At 43.2% G+C, this 23,109-nt stretch overlaps 1 protein-coding gene across 1 annotated transcript; it reads right to left on the bottom strand.

The window, feature by feature from the left end:
* Positions 1 to 461: 461 nt before the first annotated feature.
* adss2 (adenylosuccinate synthase 2) lies at positions 462 to 23,109 on the bottom strand. Its single transcript, XM_070977549.1, has 13 exons — positions 22,850 to 23,109; positions 14,611 to 14,713; positions 12,313 to 12,381; positions 12,157 to 12,207; positions 11,948 to 12,014; positions 9,266 to 9,373; positions 8,518 to 8,599; positions 8,314 to 8,440; positions 6,242 to 6,396; positions 5,791 to 5,915; positions 5,489 to 5,586; positions 4,914 to 5,063; positions 462 to 4,022 (listed from the first exon to the last, which is right to left on the bottom strand). Exons 1-13 carry the CDS (start codon positions 23,036 to 23,038, stop codon positions 3,970 to 3,972), a joined length of 1,377 nt encoding a protein of 458 aa, XP_070833650.1. The 5' UTR covers positions 23,039 to 23,109; the 3' UTR covers positions 462 to 3,969.

Genomic DNA, 23,109 nt, shown 5'->3' with positions numbered 1-23,109 from the left:
GCTTGATGGCTAGATATTGCAAAAGTTCTATTTAGCTTCATGATAGCTAGCTTGAGCGACAGCTCACTCGATAGATACCGTATGTCGATAACTAGGCGGATAGCTAGCTCAATAACTACATATCTCAATAGTTACTGACAACTAATTTGATGCCTGGATATCTCAAGTTAAAGTTATATCAATTGCTAGCTTGAAAATGTGATATCTTGATAGCTAGCTCAATATTTACTGTATATCGATGGCTAGCTTGATATCTAGCTCAACGGCTAGATATCTTAGCTAGCTCTTAGCTAGCTCAATACTGTAACTAGATGGCTAGATATGTCAGTAGTTAGTTATATTGATAACTAGCTCGATACATAGCGTATATTGTTAACTAGCTTGATGGCTACATATTAGCTGACGTGTTTTGACCTCTTAGAGCCCACTTAAATTACAAACTCATGCTCTTTAGCCAAACATTGTTCAAACCCACAGAACTTTATTTTAAATTCTTGTGGACATCTCAAAGTTTCCACAGACACCAAATACCATCAGAATAAATTTTTGGGAAATGTGTTTTTTCCAACATAAAAATTATTTTACTGTAAATAAAGGGGAAACCCGCATGTTTTTGAGTGTATATTGTGCGTACATAGCCAAAAACATTCATTTAGTCTTAACCAGATGTCAGATAGGAGTCAACCCTTAAATTGAATGGGCACAGGGAGGGAAGAAGGAGGGAAAAGTTAAAAATAAAGGGAAAGAAAAGAGGATGAGAGCAGAAAAGACAGAAATGGACACTGCAGATTTTCAGGTTGGCAGTGTGAGCATGTAAAGGGATAAATGTTCATTATTACACAGCAAAAGAGAGGGAAATGATGAGAAACAGATACCAAACATACACGGTTCAGTAGAGCAGAGATGAGTGAATGATCCTGCTGTCATGCCTCTTTACCACCAGTAGGGGGCATATAGGAGCAACAGTGTGTCCATCACTGAATGAAAATGACTCTTTATGAATGAGAGCAGCTTTGCTTCAACAAAATCCAGGATTCAGAAAACCTTTTATATCTAAGAGTTGTTGAGATTACACAGGACAAAGAGCTGTTTTCAGCTGTTTTCACACACAATCTCAAGACAAAACCAGCATGAAGAGTACATTTAAAAAACTAAAACTTAAAAATCCCCTCTGATCAATGTCCTGAGAGAAATATTTCAGACTGAGTGGTCATGCTTGGGTCACCAGAGAAGAGGTGGATCAGATACTATTTTACATTATTCACAGAGGAGGTTTATTCCAAAACAATAATTTGACTAAATGCTTCCCGGCAAAACTGACTTGATGACTCACTGTTTTTTTGTTTTTGTTTTTTTGACATACTGAATTCAAAATGTCTGGTATCAAATCTATTCATGTCATCATGTTTGTAATTAATTGTGTTTTGGAATAACCCCCCCAAAACGTGTGATGTGTGACAAGTTTCTAGTACCTGACATAAAAAATAAAAACACATTCAGCTGCATCTGCAAGTAGTTCCTGTGGAACATGTGGAAATACCTGTGGTGCACTCAAATTACCATAATAAGTGGAAAAATAAGTTATATTTTTGGGACAAAGTGGCACAATAGGTGCATGTCTACAAAACATGTCACAAGTTCTTTCACCAAACCTTATTCAGCTTTTCTATGAGGTGTTTGGTTTCCAGTTTTCCACCTTTAACCAAACAAGATGCCATTAGGGGCTCATTAAAGGGGGATTACTCATCAGAAAGAGCCCATGAACTGCTGCATGTCTTCTGTGGCTCTGGCAGAGATGGCCAAAATATGGTCTAATGCCACATTCATGTCATATTGAAATAATTACCCAGGTTTGGCTTGTAAATAATGTTCATGCCAACATCCAGGTGTTAATTACAAATGGGACTTTACTGAAAGCTCTCATATATCCATCTTGCCTCTTCATAAATATGGAAGTGCCCAAAACCAATATGGCCACCTGTTTCAGCCAGCCTGCGTATGTGATTAGACCCAAATTTAATGTAGATGCTACACCGTCATTGCACATTGTTATGATGAATTCTGCAATCATAAAATAAAGTTTATACCACCATCTTTGTTTATAAGATCATGTGAATGCTCAGTTGTTAACATGGGAATCTTTGCCATCTCTCCCATCCAACATGGTGTGAACTTGGCAAAGGCACCACTGAGCAGCATTTGATGCTTTGGGGAGATGCATGGAAAGTATAGGAAACCGCATTTGAGGAGCTTGACCCTATGCTAGGAACTAAAATTCAGGACATATTGGCCTGTGCTGCTTCAATTTTAACCATAAAAAAAACTTTCCAGGGGAGTGAAGCTAAATCACTGGAGGACCTCTTCAACAGAATAATCCAGATATCTAAAGCCCATGTCCAGCAGTGTACAAAATGCATTTTATACCACATTCATGTCATATTTAGACTGTAATTATGAGCAACCGGGCCGGAAAAACACAGCCTCCGTCTGCTAGTTGTAATTTAGGGTTGGATATTATCAACAATCGTTGGCAAAATGGCTGGAAAGGCACCATCACTGGCAGTCACATCTAATTAAAATCCAATAATGACACTGATACAGCTGAGTCAGTGAATTTAAAAGGAGCTACACACAGTTTACGTGTATCTGGTTTCGTAACACTCTTAAAGGAGCTTAATAAAGGCTATTTAAATGATGTGAGTCCAGCAGTCAGGGGGACACTTTCCTGTTCGTCCCATTCTTCCAACATTGCGTGAATGCAGCATTAGACACATTACCGTTTGTCCAGCTGTGACATCACACCACCAGCTAGCTCTGATTGGCTTTCCGTTGGTGAAACAGTGAGGAGCACCAGCTTTTATTTTCCGACAGCAAAAATGCAACCCAAGACTAAACTTATTTAATTTTTTCCTGCAATGGCAGATGACTGGAAAAAGCAAGGCGAAAGATGACCAAATGTTTTATACAGTATTTATAAATCCATATTTACACTTTTTGTTGCCCTCCTCTACATGGAACTTAAAAGCCAAAGAAATCAGGGTAATAGTAAGATAAACAAATGGTGGGGTGTGACTAGGAAGATGTTGGCCTCCTTAATTTATACCAGATTCTCGGTATGAAAGACTCACCTGCTAAAATTAAACTGAAAGCATGAACCTGCTCACAGAACAGGACACAGCGTTCAGTGGAAGCAGTCGCTCGCTACAGGAAATTTAAAGAACAATTTTTTGGTTGAATGACAAGGCAACATAAGAAGTCTTTCCTCCAGACATCTGCTGGATGACGAAAAAACAAAGACAAAAAGACACGTTACAAATATTAAGGGATCCCTTTATCATGTCAGGATGTGCTGTAAACCTGGCAGAATAAAACAAAGCAGATAATAGTCCAAAACATCTAAAGTGCCGAGGTTAAAACTCTGATAGTGATTTACACCAGACTGGCACAGCGCATTTAAAACACAGCATAGATTAACAAAAATACACAAAGTTCGACCGACCAAACGTCTGTGGACAGTTCCTGCGGGCAGATACCCTGTGTCTGCGTCAGTGTGTGTGTGTGTGTGTGTGTGTGTGTGTGTGTGTGCGCGCTCAGTCCGTTCCCTCATGTCCTCTCTCAGACCTGATGGCAGTGTGTTATATGTCTGAAGTAAATGGCTACGATATAAACGGGGACAAAGCAAAGAGGGACTTGACTGTGGAACTGTTATCCTAAAGTTCAAAGCTGTTAAAAATCCAGCTGGGAACCATTCACACAGGGTGGTCAGTCTGATCCGGGGAGGTCCGGTCTGTAACAAGGGACAGTCTGATCATACAGTGATAAAGCATTAAGAACAGACATGATGATCATGTCTCTCATGTCGGAGAGTTGAGACAGGTAGGTTGTGTGTGTGTTATGGGGGGAGGGGCAGAAGGGTACAGTTGATTGGCTGCTGTGCATCCTCTTTGATTGCGTTTCTCCTCCCTTCGTCTAAAACAGCTGGATCATGGACTCCCGAGACTTGCCCACTCCGATCCACTTGACTGAGGGAACAGAGAAGCAGAGGTTTGGGTTCATTTCTCTACTGTGGAGGCTGTCCTGGTCTGTCGCCGCAGGTCCCAGGTCTGTGTGTCAGTCAGTGTGTTTACATGCAGAGAAACCAGGTAACGCAGGTAATCGAGAACGTGTTTACATGCACTGTCGTAACCTGGTTACTGTAAAACTACATATACATGCAGCTTTGACTGAATGAGTACAAGTGTGAATTTTACAGTCAAATGTGACCGATTTCAACATCTGGAGGCAACTGTGAGCTCATTTCAGCTTTGTTTGGGCTTTGATTTGTGCAGTTTTATGAGTATCTAGTTAATGTAAAAATGAAAAAGCATCGCTCGGTAATGATCTCCCCTTTCACCCCCCTCACTTCACTGTCACTGTGGTGCTTTACCTTTTCGTCGTGCACATGCTTACTTATGGAAAGACAATTAGCAACACGGTTACGTGAGGAAAAATGAAATATTCAAACTGCCAAACGACATTCAGACCAACTGCAGTCATTTGCCTTGTGGTCCAGTAGAGGGCGTTCTTAACATTTACATGAGCTTGACCTATTGAACGCCCGTCCACCCATGACTGAACTAAGATAATAAGTAAAAATAAAGAAGGACACTAGCGATAAAAGCCATGCTGATTGGACCATCATGACGCTGAAGCATCTGTGTGTGGAGGTATTGAGGGTTCTGAGCCGTAGATGGCAAAATTACCAACAAATATCAGGCAGTTTGACAACAGAAAGCAGTGATTATGTCTAATACCGGAGAGAGTGAACTGTGAGCATGATGCTGCTGCCAGTGTGCTCTCTCTGCTCGGGCCAGTTTGGGTCAGCTGCATTTTGGATCTGGTCTAAATTTTGTGTATTGTGTGTGTGGTCATACCAGGCACTCCCACGTGCTCCTCAATGAAGCGGACATATTTCTGCGCGTTCTCCGGCAGCTCGTCAAAGCTTCTCGCGGCCGAGGTGTCGCTGTTCCAGCCCGGCAGCGTCTCATACTGGACCTCCACACGCTGCAGCACCTCCTGATTGGCTGCCACAGAATCAGTGAAAGCAGAGGTTGGGGTTGCGCAAGAGGGTAATATGGCACCATTAGCTTTACAGGACACTGCAAGCAAACAGCTATGACAACAGATCAATATGTTTCTGCCTTGAAATGGAGCTCTCTATAAATAATGGCACGGAATGGAAGAAGAGGAACAGCTGGAGGCAGACCAGCGACAGGTCAGACTACATCCTCTGATAGCAGAGACGCATCAACTCCACTTTTTCACTGACCTCACAAGACCTCATGTCAAACATCAACAACAGTGCGATCAAAACAACTATATCTCAACACATTTGTCCATTTGACACAAATGCTTGGTTATGTGAAGGGAAAAGGGTGAAGATAAGGCTGTCTTTAAATTTCCATTATTCTCTTAATATGTGCTGGAGTTGATTTGAACACCGGCTCACCTGGGAAGTGAGGTATAGCTTGCTTGTTGACTTTGTACGCCACGCCCACTTTTATCTCGGTGAACACGTCAAGTATGTCCAGTTTGGTGAGGGCTAAACTGGGAGGACAAAGGGGACGGGAAGGTTATTGGAGTGTGCACCCAGAGACGGCAGACTAATCAGACAAAACGAGCCATATAAATGAGAGGGACTATAAAATCAGTGAATGAGACAACAAAAACGACTGCTGATGGAAAACATAATATAATAGTGCGGTAAAACCTCCGACACACACACATGAAACACGTGCACACTGAACTCACGCGGTGAAGCCATTTATCATGTGGGCATATTTGATAAGCACCAGATCCAGCCAACCACATCGCCTAATCCTGCCTGTGGTCACGCCCACCTCCTTCCCCCGAGTCTGAAGGAGCTGTCCGATATCCTGAAGACAGCAAGATGAGTGCAGACAGTTCATGAGTCTCACAGATTTGTGCATGTTTTTATGTCAATCTTTATCATTCTGCATGACCTGAGTGATGGTCCAGTGAACCAGTCAGACACCAAAAACATTCAGCCGTTTAAAGGGATAGTTCAGGTTTCTTTCTCGCTATTTTGGCAGTGTAGCAAAACTTGCTCTGGGTGGTGCTGTCCGAAAACAAAGCTACTCACCCTCTGCTGTGTACTGTACAGCATGACTCAAAAGACATACCTCTCGTGTCTTTATGTCATGTTTGCATATCTATGCATGTCAGTGTAAGTTACTCTCACGTTGCTCTGCTCTGAGGGGAAAGCTCCGATGCCGACTCTGGTGGTGTACGCCTTGACGACGCCGTAAACCTCCCCGACGTTCTGAGGCGGCATGCCGAGACCCGTGCACACCCCGCCCACCGTGCAGTTAGACGATGTCACGAACGGGTACGTCCCTGCAATGACACGAGGAGAAAACGCTGATCACGCTTTCCTTAATACTGTGCTGATACTGGCTGAACGAGCATGCAACTGAAACAAAATGTGGGAGGATTCGTCAAGAGCGGGGGCTTTCACAGTCTGACACTGTGGCCCCCCTCAGACAAAATTGAGAAAATCTTCTCACCAGTATTATTTGTCCTTGTCTTTCTTCTATCTGGCAGATAATTAAGCTTCAAGTTTTGGAACAGCAGTTCCCATAATGCTTTGGGGGATGTGGCTATGGTTTCAACTTGAATCAAATTTCTCAATTGTTAGCAATTTGGGAAACCAGCACCATTATAATCAATGCGAATTAGCTGTTAGCAGTTCCTGTTAGCACCATCACTGGATTGTTCTGATACTGACGACTAAAACATCATGATTCTCAGGCAAATTCTGGCGTTACAAGGCGTCTTTTTTCTGATTCCTTAAGGGATTTATTGGACGTTTACCCATGATGAACATCAGAAACAGCAAGATAAATCCCCTGAATCTACAACTATGTGAACCATGTGTGTGTGTTCCGACTCTGAGAAGTACAATGTTTGATGAAATTAACTTACTTTAAAACCACCTCAAGTGCTTCCATGAACTGTGTGCCACCAACAAGTTTACTTGATGAATTGAAATGTTTGCAAAGACTTCGCTGTGACTGAGTTCAGCTTGAGGCTAACTGGTTTCTAGATAAGCGAGCTCCCTGAAAAGAAAGAGCCTTGCCCATCTGACACTCTGAAACAGCACAAAACGCTCAGCGATGTTTAAAGAAACTTCATCGGTCTCTCTTTTGTTTAACCATGCCCAAGGATGTCCCTGAGGTGATAACCACTTACCTTAGCTCTACCTCAGATATTCAAAAAAGGTGTGCTTTAGAAACTGTCTTTCAACTACTGCAATAAAAGCAAACAAAGATTGGGTCCCACGCCTAGATGCTGGAGGCATGCAGATCATCTCGGTGTTCAGAGAGACTTTTGTGTAATCAGCAGAGAACAGGTTCGATGTCTACAGTAGCCAGTGTGTCCATCAGCAGTCATGTGTCCTGTCAAAGTGCTCTTCGGCTAAACACTGATGCCCTACATGCTCCCAAATTCATAAAGTCTTGATAAGAGTCTTGCAAAGACGTGAGCTTAGTGTAAAATGATAGAGATGAAGTTTGGGTTTGATGCTGCTGTGACTTTTGCCGCAGCTTCTGATTAAGCATAGATAGAGCCAGTCAGATTCAGAAATAGAGGACACGCAGGACACTGTGCCCTGATACCACCACAGCTATTACAAGCATGGTGTTTTGATAATAAGCGGCGCTGAGCCTCGACTGTAATTTAATCTGCTCACTGCTGTCGCGGCTCTCAGTAATGACAGGTCTGCTGCGTTACAGTGATAAATAACGTCTGGAAGATTAGCATGTTACATCTGTGGGTCATTATCGCAAAGGAAAATCTCAATTCAAGCAACCTTTGGAGAATATTTCTGGATTTAATGATGACTCTGTATCTGTGATTGACCGACTGACAGGCTGGTGATGCAGGTCGCTCTCGTGCTCATGCACAGTCAGGTGGCGTTAAGTGGTGCAACTGTGAACGTGCACGTCAAGCCCGGATGCCAGAGCACTTCAGTAGCAGTTAGTAAACTTACCGTCATTTCTAGTCTGATCTCCAAGCAGGCTTTTGTAAAGAGCATCGCAAAGCTTAAGTGTTTCGGGGAGAAACGGCACCAGGTCACTGTAAATGCACTCAACAGTGCTCGACGATTAGAAATGACATTTACTCTCAGAGCACAAAGACGTTGGCTTATATTCAAAAGGATAATTGGACATTAGAAACAGAACCACACAAGTTGAGATTAAGGCGTGCTTCACTGCGGCGCACTCACGCACGCACACAGAGCGATGTACTGACCAAAGTCTATGTCCAGCAGTGCTGCGTTGGCTCCTTCCACCAGGATCTTCTTGGGAGGACCGTGAAGAGCCTCGTACATGTAGTGCACCCCGTCTCTCACCATGGGCTTGATGCGCTCCACGTAGTCCTACAAACAACACAATGTTAGTCTAAAGAAGACAGTTTAATGTGTCTAGAAATATTTTTCTGTTTGATTTCTGTTACCTTTAATCTGACCAGCTCTCCCTCTATGTCAATCTCCAGAGTGGGGTACATAGCCTTGTACTGCTGGGCCAATACTTTATACCTGTAACAGCCAACAGCGATCAGCTTTGATCAGTTTCATTCACTGTCATTCAATCCACCAACTGGGCTGCTAGGATACAATGACACATCATGTCGTAATGAGATTCTGAACACAAGAGGCTCACAAACAACATATCTTGCTATTTTTACTCTGCCTTAGAGCCTACTAACCTCTGGAACAAACCGGCCTCAATGAGCCATCTTATGTCTACATCTGAAGAACCGTGAAAATTAGGCAAACAGGACAAATGACTGAAAAGAAGCTATTTTTTGAATGCTATAAGTGTTGTTGCTTTGGCATCTGATAAACCATCGAAACTCTCAGATCTGTTGCTCTAACTGGACTTCCTGGATTGTATACCCCACCAACGCAGCCCTTTGCGATGCTTTAATGGTAAAAGGGCTGTTTCCAGTCTGACTGCTGACTTTGACGTGGAGTTTTCTGCTCTAAATGCAGGTAAAGATCCTGAGTTCCTTTGTTGAAGGAAAAGCTTCAGTGAGAGAAAGGGCTGGAAGACATGAAACAAACAATACTTAAATACCTATTCTTCACTCATCACCTGAAGGTGTGTGGAGAGAGTTACCGTTGGCACGCTGGGCAAACATAATTTAACACAGATATCATCAAAACCCCAGACAGAGATAATCCCGTTCTATTGGCACAAACCTTTCAGAGAACTGAGTGAAGTCAGCCAACAGGTCACATATCCTCAGACCGCTACGTGCTGCCTTGGCTGAGTACACCGGACCAATCCCCTTCTTTGTTGTCCCGAGGCTGGACGGGGCCAAGACAGGAGGGAGGGGGAAAAACAGAAGTAGCATTAGCATGTAGTCTCAGTCGACAGCATGTCTTTTTACAGTTTCAAAGTTCAGTGCGTCACTCATCTAAATTACTGTGCAACTCTTTAACACCTCCGGACCCAGAAACAGCAGCTTTAACCTGTAGGAAAATCATGAATTCATGTGACAGCTCCGGAGCTGTGATTTGAGTTTAAGATAAAACAAGCTGACATTAGACCTGCCATGTCTGATTGAAGAAACGCTCTCACATCTCCACAATGGGTGCAGATCACAGTAAACCTCAGCTTGGTCAATCAGACAGTGTCACAATCAAACCTTATATAAATATTTGATGTTATTGTCATTAACACAAAGCATAAGGTCAGCGGCAATTTTCTACATCTCTAGACTCCAGCAGACACTGGTGATCACCTGAATCTCTGGAGACGTTTAACCAACGCTGTTGTACACATTAAACAAGACAGAGCACCAGAGAAGGACAACACGTTATACCGGTTAACCATTTACATGTGACACCATCAACAAGCACCTCCTGTAACTCGATCTATTAAAAGGAAGGCCGACCACAGCAAACTCTGCTTACCCTGCATGCAAATCACTGAATGGAAATAGCCAAAGATCCTCTGTGGTTACCGAGTTTCATCATCAGCACCGGGCAGCGTGAAACACGCAGCATCCAATCACCAGTGTGCTCAGTGCAAAGAGTGACAGCCGACATGTTCTGTAATCTCTGTCCTTGTAATAAATTTTATCCAGATAAAAGTACACAATTATCAGAAAAATGTGCTTTGAATATCAAAAGTAGATGTACTGTACCCTGTGACTGATAAAGCACATATTACATTATCACAGTGTTAAAATACGTCAGTGCATAAGTGGCATCCTGTAGCTGCTGCTGGTGCAGCTAGCTTTAACGGCTTTATATACAGGCAGGCAGTTAAATCTCGGGGTTGTGAGATGATTAAAAAAAAGAAAATCATAGTCCTGATACATAAATACGCAGTGATTTTTTGGCATTTGCAAGAGAGACGCTGCTGTAAGAATGCTTGTTGTGAATGACCACAATGAGTTTGTTTCAACCGTTCTTTCACTCAGCAGCTCAGTAGAACTTGAGTTCAGGCTAAATTCAGGCTAAACCAAACTCCTCTGATCCGATCCAGAGCTCGCAAGATGTCTGAAGATGCTGGAGGTCCGCCAGCCTGTCATACAATCTGCTGAAATCTTATAATGAACATGTGTTTTCTCTCTCTCTCACACACACACACAGACACACACTCACAGTGAGCTTACTGGGTGTTTGGGGCTTTGGTTGCTGAGCTGGTAAAGACAACCCGGCTTTGAGCAGGACTACACTGAATCACTCTCCAGCTTAATATTCTGAATGCCCCACAGACTGAGCTTAACATTGCTCACATATGTTAGTAAAATAAAAATAAACCTGCTCAGTCTCTCAGTGATGGAGCACAGCAGGCAGTGTGGAGATTATAAGCATGTGTGTCAATGCGGAAATACATTTCTGTACATATGGAAAGTGAAAATAAATGAGTACAGGAGGAAACGAGGATTACTGTTCCATTTTAGTTAAAATATACGTTATAAATAATACTTTAAACATGCAATAACTGAGGGAAAGTTCTGAACACAATATTGACATTTCACCTTTTAGGTTGATGTGATGACATTTGCACAAATTTAGCAGCACAATCAGGATTATTGTATGTTAATTGTGTAGCCTTTGTGTATATGTGCAACAGTGTTGTTGCAGCAAAGCACTGTGTCATGAATATTCTCCAGAATCATCCAGATTAAAGGACACAGGACTTGCTAAATCTCACATTGGTAACACAGCTCACCTGGTAGAGCGCACACAGAGAGTCCACACAAGGCTGAGTCCTTTACATTATGTCATGGATGTGATATGTGATTGTTGGAACAGTGGAAAGATGAACTAAGACAGTCGAGTTTGAATGAAGTGTGTTTTATGATGGTAAAATGACTGTTTTTGTAAATGGAGTCTGGTGGGCTTTGGCGAGAGTGATAGATAACGGCTGTTAGGATCCTTTCCATAATGTCGACAGACACTTATAATAACAATCTGAGCCTGTCAGTGGCAAAAACACTTTCAGTGGACGTACACTGACGGTGTGCAAACCCCTGGAGGGATGACACTGCAGCCTGTTTTGTGGCTGCTGGCTGCAGCACTGTGGCTCAATACTGGACCAATTTCAAAAAGACCTGTCCCCATTACCCACTTAGACACAAAAACATGGGACAATAGGGTCTGTAAAGAGAAAATATCTTCTCATGTTTGTCCATCACACTGAAATCTTTCAGAACACGACTGATGGGGAGATGCAGTCCATGCTGAAAGCTGTCAGGATGTCAGACATCTCTAGTTTGGAGTTTCGTTTTCAAGCACAGATGGAAGTTCGTCCCTGGTTATTCTACTGGGTGTTTGCAGTGACTCTTAAGATCCAAGATAAGTGTATGAGTGTGTGAGCGAGTGTGTGAGTGTGCAGCAGCCATTTTTAAGCAACAAGTTTCTTACTTCTTGCCCGCCTGCTCTTGTCTCTGCTGTTCCTGAACGCCATCAACTGCTTGGTGGAAGTCAAACACTGCGGAGGAGGGAGAGAGGGGACACACACTCTCACACACCTCAGATAAAGCAGGGCTCACACATCCACGCACACACATTTTTGAATGCATACATTCACACATAGATTAAAAAAAAGAGTCCAGAGACCCAGGAAGACTCACCAATATGTGCTCTGTCTGAGATGATCAACCTTTGCCCCCAGTCTTTTAGGTCTACACACACAAATACACTTTGAGTCTCCACACATGAAAACACAGCCTGTCCTGTGACTGTCTGGTAAATGTGTTGTGTGTTTTTAACACCTGTACGTCGCTCACCTTTTCCTTTGTGTTCGTTCTTTTCTGCCTCTTCAAACAGGCCTGGAAGGTGGATCACTACTCCATTACCTGAGAAAAAAAACTTTAAGTTTACAGTCTTTGAGACTATTTTTCCAGAGGAGTACAGAGGACTGATGGAGAGCTTCATCGCACGTCACCTGAAGCTCAATACCAGCAGAACCAATGAGCTTGTAGTGGAGTACGATGCTTCAAATATGGGACCTTTGAGGAACTAAGGAGCTTTTGTGTTTTGCTGGATTTTTGTCAGATAACTCAGATTTTGGGCATTGTTGCACAGTCTAACTGCACCCAGGTGTGTACTAACAGCCTAACTGTGATGTTAAGGGATGTACTGTACAGACAAAAATGGCCCAAAAGATGCCTGTTCACTGGAGTATTCAAACAGCTGGCCCTAATTATCTTTTTAACTGGGTTGCAACTGGAGGAGGTAAGGTAATTACTTTGACCAATTAAATGTAAGAAATGTGGAAAAAGCAGCAAAGTTTCTTTCAGTGACATTACAGGAACAAATGTGGGGGGAATGCAGATTTTCAGCTCAAGAATAGCCAAGACTGGAACACAGATTAGCTCCCAGTGCTGGAGGCCATGAATGTACTTTTACAGGCCGGGAGGAGAGCGACAGTAAAATAAACAAAAAAACGCCATCCACTCTGGGAAAGTGAAACCATTATAGTAACACGATGAGCACAAGTAATCAGTGTTTGTTTGTTCTTCTGTTTCACTATTTGATAAAATATGTTTCTGCAGTATCAAGTAGCGACAATAATAATCAAAACTAAGCTGCTGCTGTAAGAGAAGGCTTTTTATTGCATAATGACAAGCAGATATTGTAATAATTGAGTGGGGTTTGAGGTATGGCAGGAGGAAAAGTTTTATATTAGGTTAACTTTCTTCTATTTTGTAGTATTGTACTCCAGGTTAACAAAACACTGTCCACATTTGGGGCAAGATATCAACGGCTTTATGCAAACTGAATGTGAAACCAGCGCACTGATGCCTGAGTGAACTCAGAGACCTGTTGTTCCAGACTACCTGTTTGACTCATTGTCTGTTCTGTGCATTTAATGTGAGTTAAAAAAAAGAGCAACAGTCTGCTGCCTCACATTCAATTACTGTGGAGATATTTCCGTCTGGACCAAAGCGGTGGAGCAACTGACAGACCAACACTGCCATCCGCGAAACCATGCTGCTAGCATGGCTATAAATATCCACATACACAAGAAAAGGCATCATCAATGAGGAGATGCCAAAGCTTTATATTTCCAATTTGGTCTCCATTCACAGTGAAATAATCCGCTTGCAGCTTTTAATGAACAGCAGTGAGAAGAAAATGCCAACCATGAATGACAGACCAGCCTGCTGTTCTTCTAAAAAGGATCTTAACACGTCCCAAAGCACAAAAAAGCCCCAAAATGGTGATCTCAGACCACATCTACATCTACACAAAATAATCACTTCAGCTCAGCACCTGCATTTTACAGCCTCTGCCTCTCAAAAACTCACTGTGTAGAACATGAGTTAGCTGAGAGCAGGTGCCTTCATAGAGCTGACAGCACTCAAGTACACAGTTATATCGTAGTACTGTGGGGTACTTTGGAAGAAAAGCTTCCACCAAATTGAACGTATTGTCATGAAAATGCTGTTCATAGTATCTGCTGCTGGGGTTAATGGAAGAAACTTCTCGTGACAAAAAGTGGAAAAAAAAAATGTAAATGGTTGCAATTTAAATATGTTTTCTTATGTTTCCATTTATCTATCGGTTAAATCTTCAACATCAACACATCAACTAATAAAATTGAAGTGATGTGAATAAATTTGGGTGGGACTAGTGCAAAATGCACTGCAACACCATCTGTCTAGAGTGCATGTCACACTTGACACACCATGCTGCAAGTGTTTGAGCCTGCAGAAAAGCATGAATGTGCCATACATCAAAGAGCAAAAAGGAGAAATGTGATTAGGTATTGACAGATCATACAGCCCTACATATTAAAGTGCAGATGTATGGAGGGCTGAAAGCCAGAGAGAAAGAGTAAGACACCATTAGCTAATGAAGTTACTGCAGATGAGTGGATGTGATGCAGCCTGCAGGCTGGCTCTGAGTCAGGCTGATCACTTTCACTGGAGCAGTCGTCAAAACTGCCGATGACGAGTGTCGGGCTAAAAGGAGCCTCGATCAATTCATCAGGAAAATAGCGAGGAAAGATGGCCTTGGAGCGACGGCCTGTGCGCAATTGTGTGCGAGCAAAATGGCGTGTGTGTGTGTGCGTTACAAACCGATGAAGGCGGTGACCTTGGGGTTGATGATGCCGCTGGGGAGGAGGTGAAAGTTGTACTCCACCGAGTCGACCACCACTGTGTGGCCTGCATTGTTGCCACCCTGCAGAGAGGAGACAGAGACCGATGAGCAGAGACACACAGAAACACAGAGAGGCAGGAGGCTAATGGAGGCTCTGCAACTTTGTTTGGCTGAGCTGGAAGGCCGAATAGTTTGGCAAGTAGCAACAAGCATCGTACGTAAACCACTGGCCACCGTCTGTTAGGATGTGCACTCAGTCCTCAAGCACAGGGGTCTGAGAACTGAAGAAGTAAAACTGACTGCTGGCACTATGGATTACACGTCACGCAAATGTTGTACACCCAAAACCCTTTCTGCCCCCAACTCCACCCGATTCCCCCTTCAGCAGAGTCAGTCGTTTTAAAACATTAACAGCACAGCTGTCAACCATGTGGCATCAGAGCAGAGCTATGACAGCAACAGAGAAGGAACCTTTCCAAAGCAAAGCGGTCCATGACTAATATCAGAGGCGGTCATGTGACTGACTCAGAGACAGAAGATGAGAATATCAGAGCCTTCAGTAGGTGATGTTACATGTTGGTGCAGCAGAAGTTCATTCTGGACAGCTCAGCCATGATGGTGAACTGAACATGAAGGCGTTATGATCTGAGTGTGTTCGGCGCCGCAGATTCTCTTTAAATCACTTCTAAAGACACTTAAGAACAAATCTGGTCATGCACGTGGTTTTTGGATGAGGTCAAATGTCACCGAGTTGGTAAACAAGCAGCTCAACGTCGATGACAAAATAAGTTTAACTGCATGCACTTAAATTCAAGAGGTGGCTGACATCAACTCTCTGGCTCGCCTGCTGACACTTGGAAGAGTGTTAATAATAATATGACCTGACAAGATTACTTTTTATCTGGCTAAAACAAACAGATCAGTCCAGGAACCCATCAGCCCATGCTTCAGGGCTTCTGGTGTATCCAGCGGATGTCCTGTCCAAGACTTCCTCTTCCACGCACTTCTGATTGTTTACTTGACCTTCACACTTGACAACAACTCCACAAACAGATATCTGCATATGAATGCGGACACATTTTCAAAAAGGACCACACAGTCATCAGACAAAAGCTGATGGGTTTGACGGATTCCTCTTTTGCACAAACCAGATTGATTACGACACCAAAATCTTCTTCCTTGCCTACAGAATATACATACATATGCAAGCATCTGTATGTAGACACTAAAGAAGACATTAAACTGAAATCTTCTGTTGATTCAATGGTTAATCCTTCCTTAAAATCAGGCTTGTAAACAATTCAGGCAGCAGCAGAACACAAGCCCAAATGTGGAGAGATGAAAATGCAAACACTCCTGTGTAGGAGGCAGCCAATGGACCGCTAGATTAATGAACAGGAACAAAGTTTCGAGGCAAAGACTAAAGACTCTTTTGAACTCTGACAACATGTGCTTGCTGGGTGTTGATGTAGACGCTGCACGCAGGCCTGCACATGATTTAACACAGCTGACAATGGAAATAAAAATACTAAAGTGGAGCCCAGAAGGGGAACAGAGAGTCCGAGGACGTCGCAGCGTGACCTGCTTTACGTTTCACAGTCTGAGAGGTTGTACTCTGCAGCTCATGGTCGTACGGACGGAGAGCAGAGGATGAAATCAGCAGTAAAAAGAACGCAATCAGAGCACAAAAAACTTGGGTGAGAAAGGCAGAGGCGAATGAAGTGTTTTTGTCTTATGCTGTGGCGATGAGAAGGCAGCTGCTCATCCATTCATGCCTCTGCAGCTTGCGTCACTGCTCACTACCTGAGGCACCAATTCAACTCAGTCTGTCCTGTAACCGGGATGTGTTCCTAATGCTGTAGCCTGTGGACGTAAATCAAGCCCAGCATGTGCTTTGACCACACGGGGTTATTCCTGGCCACAGCAGTACCCTGAAGGTGGCGAGGGGGAACAGATGGGAGGGGGGGCAGATGCCGCTCCTTTTTAAATACTTTTACGACCCATCCCATCCCCCACTGAACATAACTCTCATACAGTCCTGTGATCCGCCTCTTAATACCATCACGAGAAACTCTACTTCTGACGCTCACCTGCTACTGAAATGTGGTTCGTGCTCGGTTACGGCAACACTGATTATTATTCACCGTGTTTGAGATCACAGCAAGAGAGAGGACTGGATTTAACAAAGTGGTGTCGGGGAGTGAGGGATGAGCTGCTTGTCGAGTTCATTTGCTCAGTGATTTTCCGCACACTACATATGGAGACATATTCTCCACATGTGTTTACAGTCCGTCTGTGCTGTAATTTTACTGGTGGTCTATCCTGCACACACGACATCTACATGAGTCTGCCCTGGAGGAACGATCCCTCCTCTGTAGCTTTCCCTGAGCTTTCTTGCATTTTTACAATTAAAGGGTTTGATGATCTGATCCAAAAGGCAGACTCTTGATTCGTCTTTTTGTGGCTGTGAACTGGAACAGACTTAACTGTTTTGGGGCTGCAATACAAAACAGACTCTTTACTGAGTGGAATGAACTCAGACTGTTATATCACACTTGATTCCACGTAGCCTGTCTCAATGAATTGCTTTGTCTATAAAACGCAAGAAAATAGTAAAAATGTCAGTGATAAGTTCCCTCAGTCCAAAGTCAAAAGTCTTGTTTTGTTCAACCAACGGACCAAAACCCAAAGATATTCCACTGACACTCATGTAACTGAGAAGCAGGACCCAGCGATCAGATATTTAACGTCTGGTCATCAACAAACGTTTGTGTTGTGTACGACACTGCGTCTCTGAGCAGCAGGGTGCCATGGTGAACACACAAACGACGTCCTGAATAGGTTCAAGGTTTCGAGTTCAAGACCTGATGTTGGTAACGAGCTCCCTCCTTCCCTGAAAGTATATATATATAAAAAACAAATATAAAAAAACTAAATATTAATACTGAGAGAAAAAAAAAACAAACAACATATATATATATATATATATATATATATATATATATATATATATATATATATATATATATATATATATATATATATATATATATATATATATACATACTGAGAAAAATATATACAGAATGATGTGCAAAGGATGTGCAAAATTGAATTAGGAAATATGTATCCGTATAATATCAGGCAGTGAAAGTCAGTGAAAAGTCCAAGGGCCATCAGAGGGAGGAGTTGTACAGGTTGATGGCCTCAGGCAGGAATGAGTTCCTGTGGCGTTCAGTCTTGCAGTAATGCAGGCATTTCTGCTCGGCAGGTTTGACTGTTGTGCATAACACATATCTGACCTTTTTAATGGACCATTTCAAGTCTTGCGCACACAAGCTCAAGTTACCAAAATGCCCTGAAAGAGCGCCAACGAGACCACAGTCGCTGTTAGCCGAACCAAACCTTTGTTTCATTGAACATCTCCACAGCAACTCCGTCAAGTGTGCTCAATCTGTTTGTGGTACAGGTATTATCATGACACAATCTTTGTTAAACAAAGTCTCTGGCAAACAAACACAAAAAAACAACTAAACCCAGAGGACAAACATGATCAGGAGGTACTCCTACACACAGGAAACATCATCCGTTTAACTTGATGGGCCTGTTTCAGAGCACCACGGCCTGCTTCTAGTATGCTTCTTATCAACAAGCTGAGGACATAATTACCTAAAAGACGTACTCTCTGACAGGAATAGTTCACTCAGTTTGCATGGCTGAGATACTGTTGTGCAAAGAAAGGAACACCATTACTGTAAGTAATATTCTTGGTGCAGCCCAACATTTGCGGGGAACGTCAAGTTTGCTGACACGAAATTTAAACACGAAACACTCAATGCACAACAAAAGCATGAAACAGGGACAGATCCACTCATGGAACTGCAGCGACTCTTAATCGATTATCAAAATAGTTGCAGAGCTGTTTTCTGTCACTTGACTAATCAGTTCAGTCAATACATTTTCTTTAACTTTCATTTTGTGTTTACTTTGTTTTGGATTATTTGACCAGTGGCCAAACACAACATTGAAGAGAGTATACTGGAGCCTTTACGGAGGCTAATAAGCAAATATTGGCACCTTTCATATGTTAAAGCATGATGTGGATATATGATATTCCACAGTAATGGCTACTGACCCTCCAGCCATGCCATCAGCCCCCTGACATGCGTTTTGATGGTAACATGCCCCCTCAGCTACACACCCTCCTTTCCTTTCTTGTAACTTCAACTGGGACTTCTAGGATCTGAGAGGTCTGGACTGTAAGAAACACCGAGCAAGACTGCTGGCAAAGCTCATTTTATAAAAAGATCAGCGCAGCCCTTCACTGCTCTCTCATACACCACCAAGCCTCCGGCAGACACACACACGCCATGATGTATGGAGGGGACGCTGTGCAGGACTGCTGCCAGAATGCGGTTTATTTTTGCCTGTCCCCCTGCCTTGGCAGGACAGCACGACCAAGGAAGCTCAGAGACTCAGGAGAATCCTTGTTATGTCAACTTGTTATCAACAGAGACAACTAATAGTCGTCTGATCCGCAGAGTTCATACGAGCAGTCCAAAGATTAGCAAGATCGCATGCATTATTAAGGAGGCTAAGGGACATGGTGTTAAGCATGGCTGCAACTCACAGTTATTTTCATTATTGATTCATCTGCCAATTATCTTCTCCATTATTACGTCCTCACAGCTGAGAAGCTGGAATGGACTTTAAAATGGCTCAAAACTAATCGATTATTCAATTAATCGAGTACTTGTTACAGCTCTCCTGTTAAGCTTTGCTTTTCGGTACTGACTGAAATGTGTCTCTAGCATGAAGTGTTTAAAACTGATTCCTACACTTCTTTGATCAGGCAGCTTCTGATTTACATCCTAAATTTGCCATTTTTAGATCTTACTGAGCCGTGGTTCTGTTGTACAGCTGATTGTGATCAGATAATGTTTACACATCTGATATTTGAAAAGCTAAACATTTTTGTTCAATTAAACAAGGCTAAAATTGCTGCTAGAGAGTGTCCCGGTGGACGAGTGGTTAATTCCAGCCAGAAACATCTGTTGTGCTCTCTCACTGCCTGTTTCTATGCTGTCAACTGCACAGATAGATAGATAGACGTGGAGGGAAAGGGTGAAACTGTGATCGTTATTCTTGACAAATAAGCAGACTGTTATATGTAACTCTGTACACACTGTGATGGATGACATTTCTAAAGCAAGTTTGAAACCTTTAAATTAGATTTCATAGCATGCCGAAATGAATGGAAACAAGTGGCTTCTTACTGACCGAAAATGTGTTTTGGTATTGGTGGTAAAAAGGTTAAAAGATGCAAAAAAAAACCCATTGTAGTAGTCTCGTACAGTAAGCTTGTCATTCTGACTTTATCACCTGTTTGCTTTTAGCTCAGATCAGCTTGTCAGACTCAGAAACAGCAAAGTGTCCACAGAAACTACTGAGGCTGCGAGGGTTTGAAGCCTGTTCAACAAAAATAGGAAGTACTCCAAATTGTTGTGCTAACTCACTACGAGTTCACACGTTTTACTGCCCAGACAATTACTATTGCCAAAACATAAGGTTACTATTATTTAAACCCAGACAAGTTGACTTTATACAGTTAAAAACCACACGAGAGACCAGAAAGACCAAATATGAGCAGTCCACTACAGGTTCCAGCTTCCCTGGAGGAGATGTGGTTCAAGTATGTGGCTCGAGGCCATCGTAGCCGAAGTTTTTTAAACATTTTAAGCTGGGGCTCCGTCCTCCATACACTGCTCACACTCACTGTCTCTGGAACAGGAATCCTCCCAGCACTCAGTGAACAAAGGACATCCACTCGAGGCATTTCAGAGTCTCCTATCCACCCGTTTTGCATGAGAAAACCAGGGTGCAAGCAAATGCAACACAAAGCGCAGGCATGCTGGCCGAGTCCAGATATAGAGTCAGTGGAGAGGTCACATAGCTTGATAAGACAAAATAACAACAATCACAATAACTTCAAGTGCTGAAACACTGAAGGTGAATAACATCTCGCCATTAGCTCGACCACCACTCTCTTTATACTGCGTGTGTTGTGACTCCAGAGCACCTATAGAAGATTGTCCATAATCCATTTAAGACATGCCTGTGAATATTCTCATTCATCCAGGTCATTGTAAGCTTCAGGGCATTTAATCATTCGCAACTGGACTTTGTCAGTTTGTCTTGGAAGACGTTTCGCCTCTCATCCGAGCAGGCTTCATCAGTTCATGCACAACAGACTAGATAGGACAGCTCTAGTCTAATGAGATGGTGTTAGATTCAAGTATTTACTTGCCTCACTCAGAGGATAAATACTTGAACCTAACACCATCTCATTAGACTAGAGCTGTCCTATCTAGTCTGGTGCGCATGAACTGATGAAGCCTGCTCGGATGAGAGGCGAAACGTCTTCCAAGACAAACTGACAAAGTCCAGTTGCGAATGATTAAATGCCCTGAAAATCCATTTAAGACGAAGCCTCACTTTACTTTCAACACACCCCTTAAATCCTGACGTTAGATTGGCTTTGACGAGAAAGCCACGTCTGTTTGGACATTATGACGTCATTAAGTAAATGTTATAAATGTTTGTGCTCTGTTGTCTTGTTTTGCCCCGTGTCCCCGTCCAGCCAGTCTGAAATGATAAGGTGGTGTATGTATGGGCCCCTCAAAGCCGGACAGCGCGCATGAGGTATGTATGGATAAGTTTAAGTGCAGCAGCATGCAGGATTAGCACAACACATAGGTCAATAATCTGCTGAACTGATTCGAATCGACTGTGGAAAACTAAAATTTGACATTTCAGAAGAGACAAATCACGCACTGGCTTCATAATTCATAGATCATTTGACGAATGCTCTGTAGCCAAGACATCCCAAAGCTAGGAAACGCCCAGGGCCTGCTCTCCTCCTGTGCAGAACAATCGGGCCCCATCTTGGATTACATTTTTCAGTCGTCACTCAATCAACAGAGGGTGTGCCAAAAAGCCACAGTAATCCATCGTGATCCATAATGATCCCAACGTTCGTAATGATTATACACCAGTTGCCCTGACTTCCATAAAGTCATGAAGTCCTATGAAAAACCACTTAAAAGAGACAGTGATCCTACTGGTTTGGAAACCTCAGCAACATGGCCAAAAATACACTAAATATGATGATGTAAGAGCACAGCAGAGTATGCTATCTGACCTGTTTTACAGACAGGTAGGAAGGGAGGAGGGCTTCACCCATCCTATCTGACAGCGTCCATCCCCTGCACTCATATGTTGCCTTCAGGCTCTCGGCTCAGATTTACTAACATGTAACGAGGGAGGAGTCAGTGAGTCTTAAGGCTATTTACTTAGCTGTGTGGTGTAGTTGCAATGATATAACAATGAGTTATGTCATTAATGATGGTGAGCCCTTACTGTGCTGTTTGTCTATGCTCTTTTAAGTATTGTACTATGTCTTGCTGTAAAACCAGCCGCTCTCCAGGGACAAAATAAAGTTGAACATTTTGGAGTTTCTGTATAATATCTAAGACAATTGGGTGGCGAAAAACAATGGACAAGTACAGGTATTCACTGCTCATTTCAGTCAGCTACAATAACGCGATTAGTTCACAATTTGTGTAACTTTACTTAAACTATAGCAGCGTTCAAGACGAGGAGAAGACAGCATTGAATGCATCAGTAAACTGTAATGACCACAATCCCAGATGATACCCTATAACATTAACATCTTCCAGCTCTGTAATTAAACTCCTCGTGTAATGTTTTATTCAGCCAGAGTGTCTTAAAACTAAACCTGCTGCCAGCATCAGTCGACTCCTCCTGCTAGCGAGCTGAGCGTTAATTGCGGAGCTTGACCGCGCTGATGGGGGCCAAAAAAAACCCGTCGGGAGTGATGCACCGGGTCACTTTTGTTAGCCAAAGATACGTTCAGCCTTCTTGTCATGTACAGAGACAATCCATCACTACATTATTGGTGTCTGAGGAGCTAAGCGCCTAGCAGGAATTCAAGGTGACATTAGCAAAACACTGATAACAACACGCTGACTGAGATGTTGGTTAGCTAGCAAACTGTCGTTAGCCTCCTGGAACTGACAGCTAACTTGACTTGTTTTCGCTCGCGAGCCGCCGTTAGCTACCTGCGGGATTTCCGGTAACTAGCTTACACAGGGAACGGGCGCATAACAAGTGAATGCAGCATGGGGGCTAACCAACCTGACATCTGCACACCATATCCGCGTCTTGAGCCAGAAGATCCACAACTTTTCCCTTCCCCTCGTCGCCCCATTGAGCCCCCAGCACCACGGTCACTTTGTTGCCGACGGGCGGTCTTGGTGCCCGTTTAGCCGGGCTGCCGCTGCCGTTTGGGGCCACGGCGGGTTCCTGACTCCCACTTTCCGACATTGCTGCTGGGTCGCTGGCTGACTACACTTGTGCGCCCTTTCGCACCGTGCTGCGCTGCCGCACCAAAGAGC

The sequence above is a fragment of the Chaetodon trifascialis genome, chromosome 13 (assembly GCF_039877785.1).
Source record: "Chaetodon trifascialis isolate fChaTrf1 chromosome 13, fChaTrf1.hap1, whole genome shotgun sequence".
Taxonomy (NCBI): domain Eukaryota; kingdom Metazoa; phylum Chordata; class Actinopteri; order Chaetodontiformes; family Chaetodontidae; genus Chaetodon; species Chaetodon trifascialis.
The sequence above is the reverse complement of the archived record's forward strand: the minus strand, read 5'-3'. Positions and strand labels throughout refer to the sequence as shown.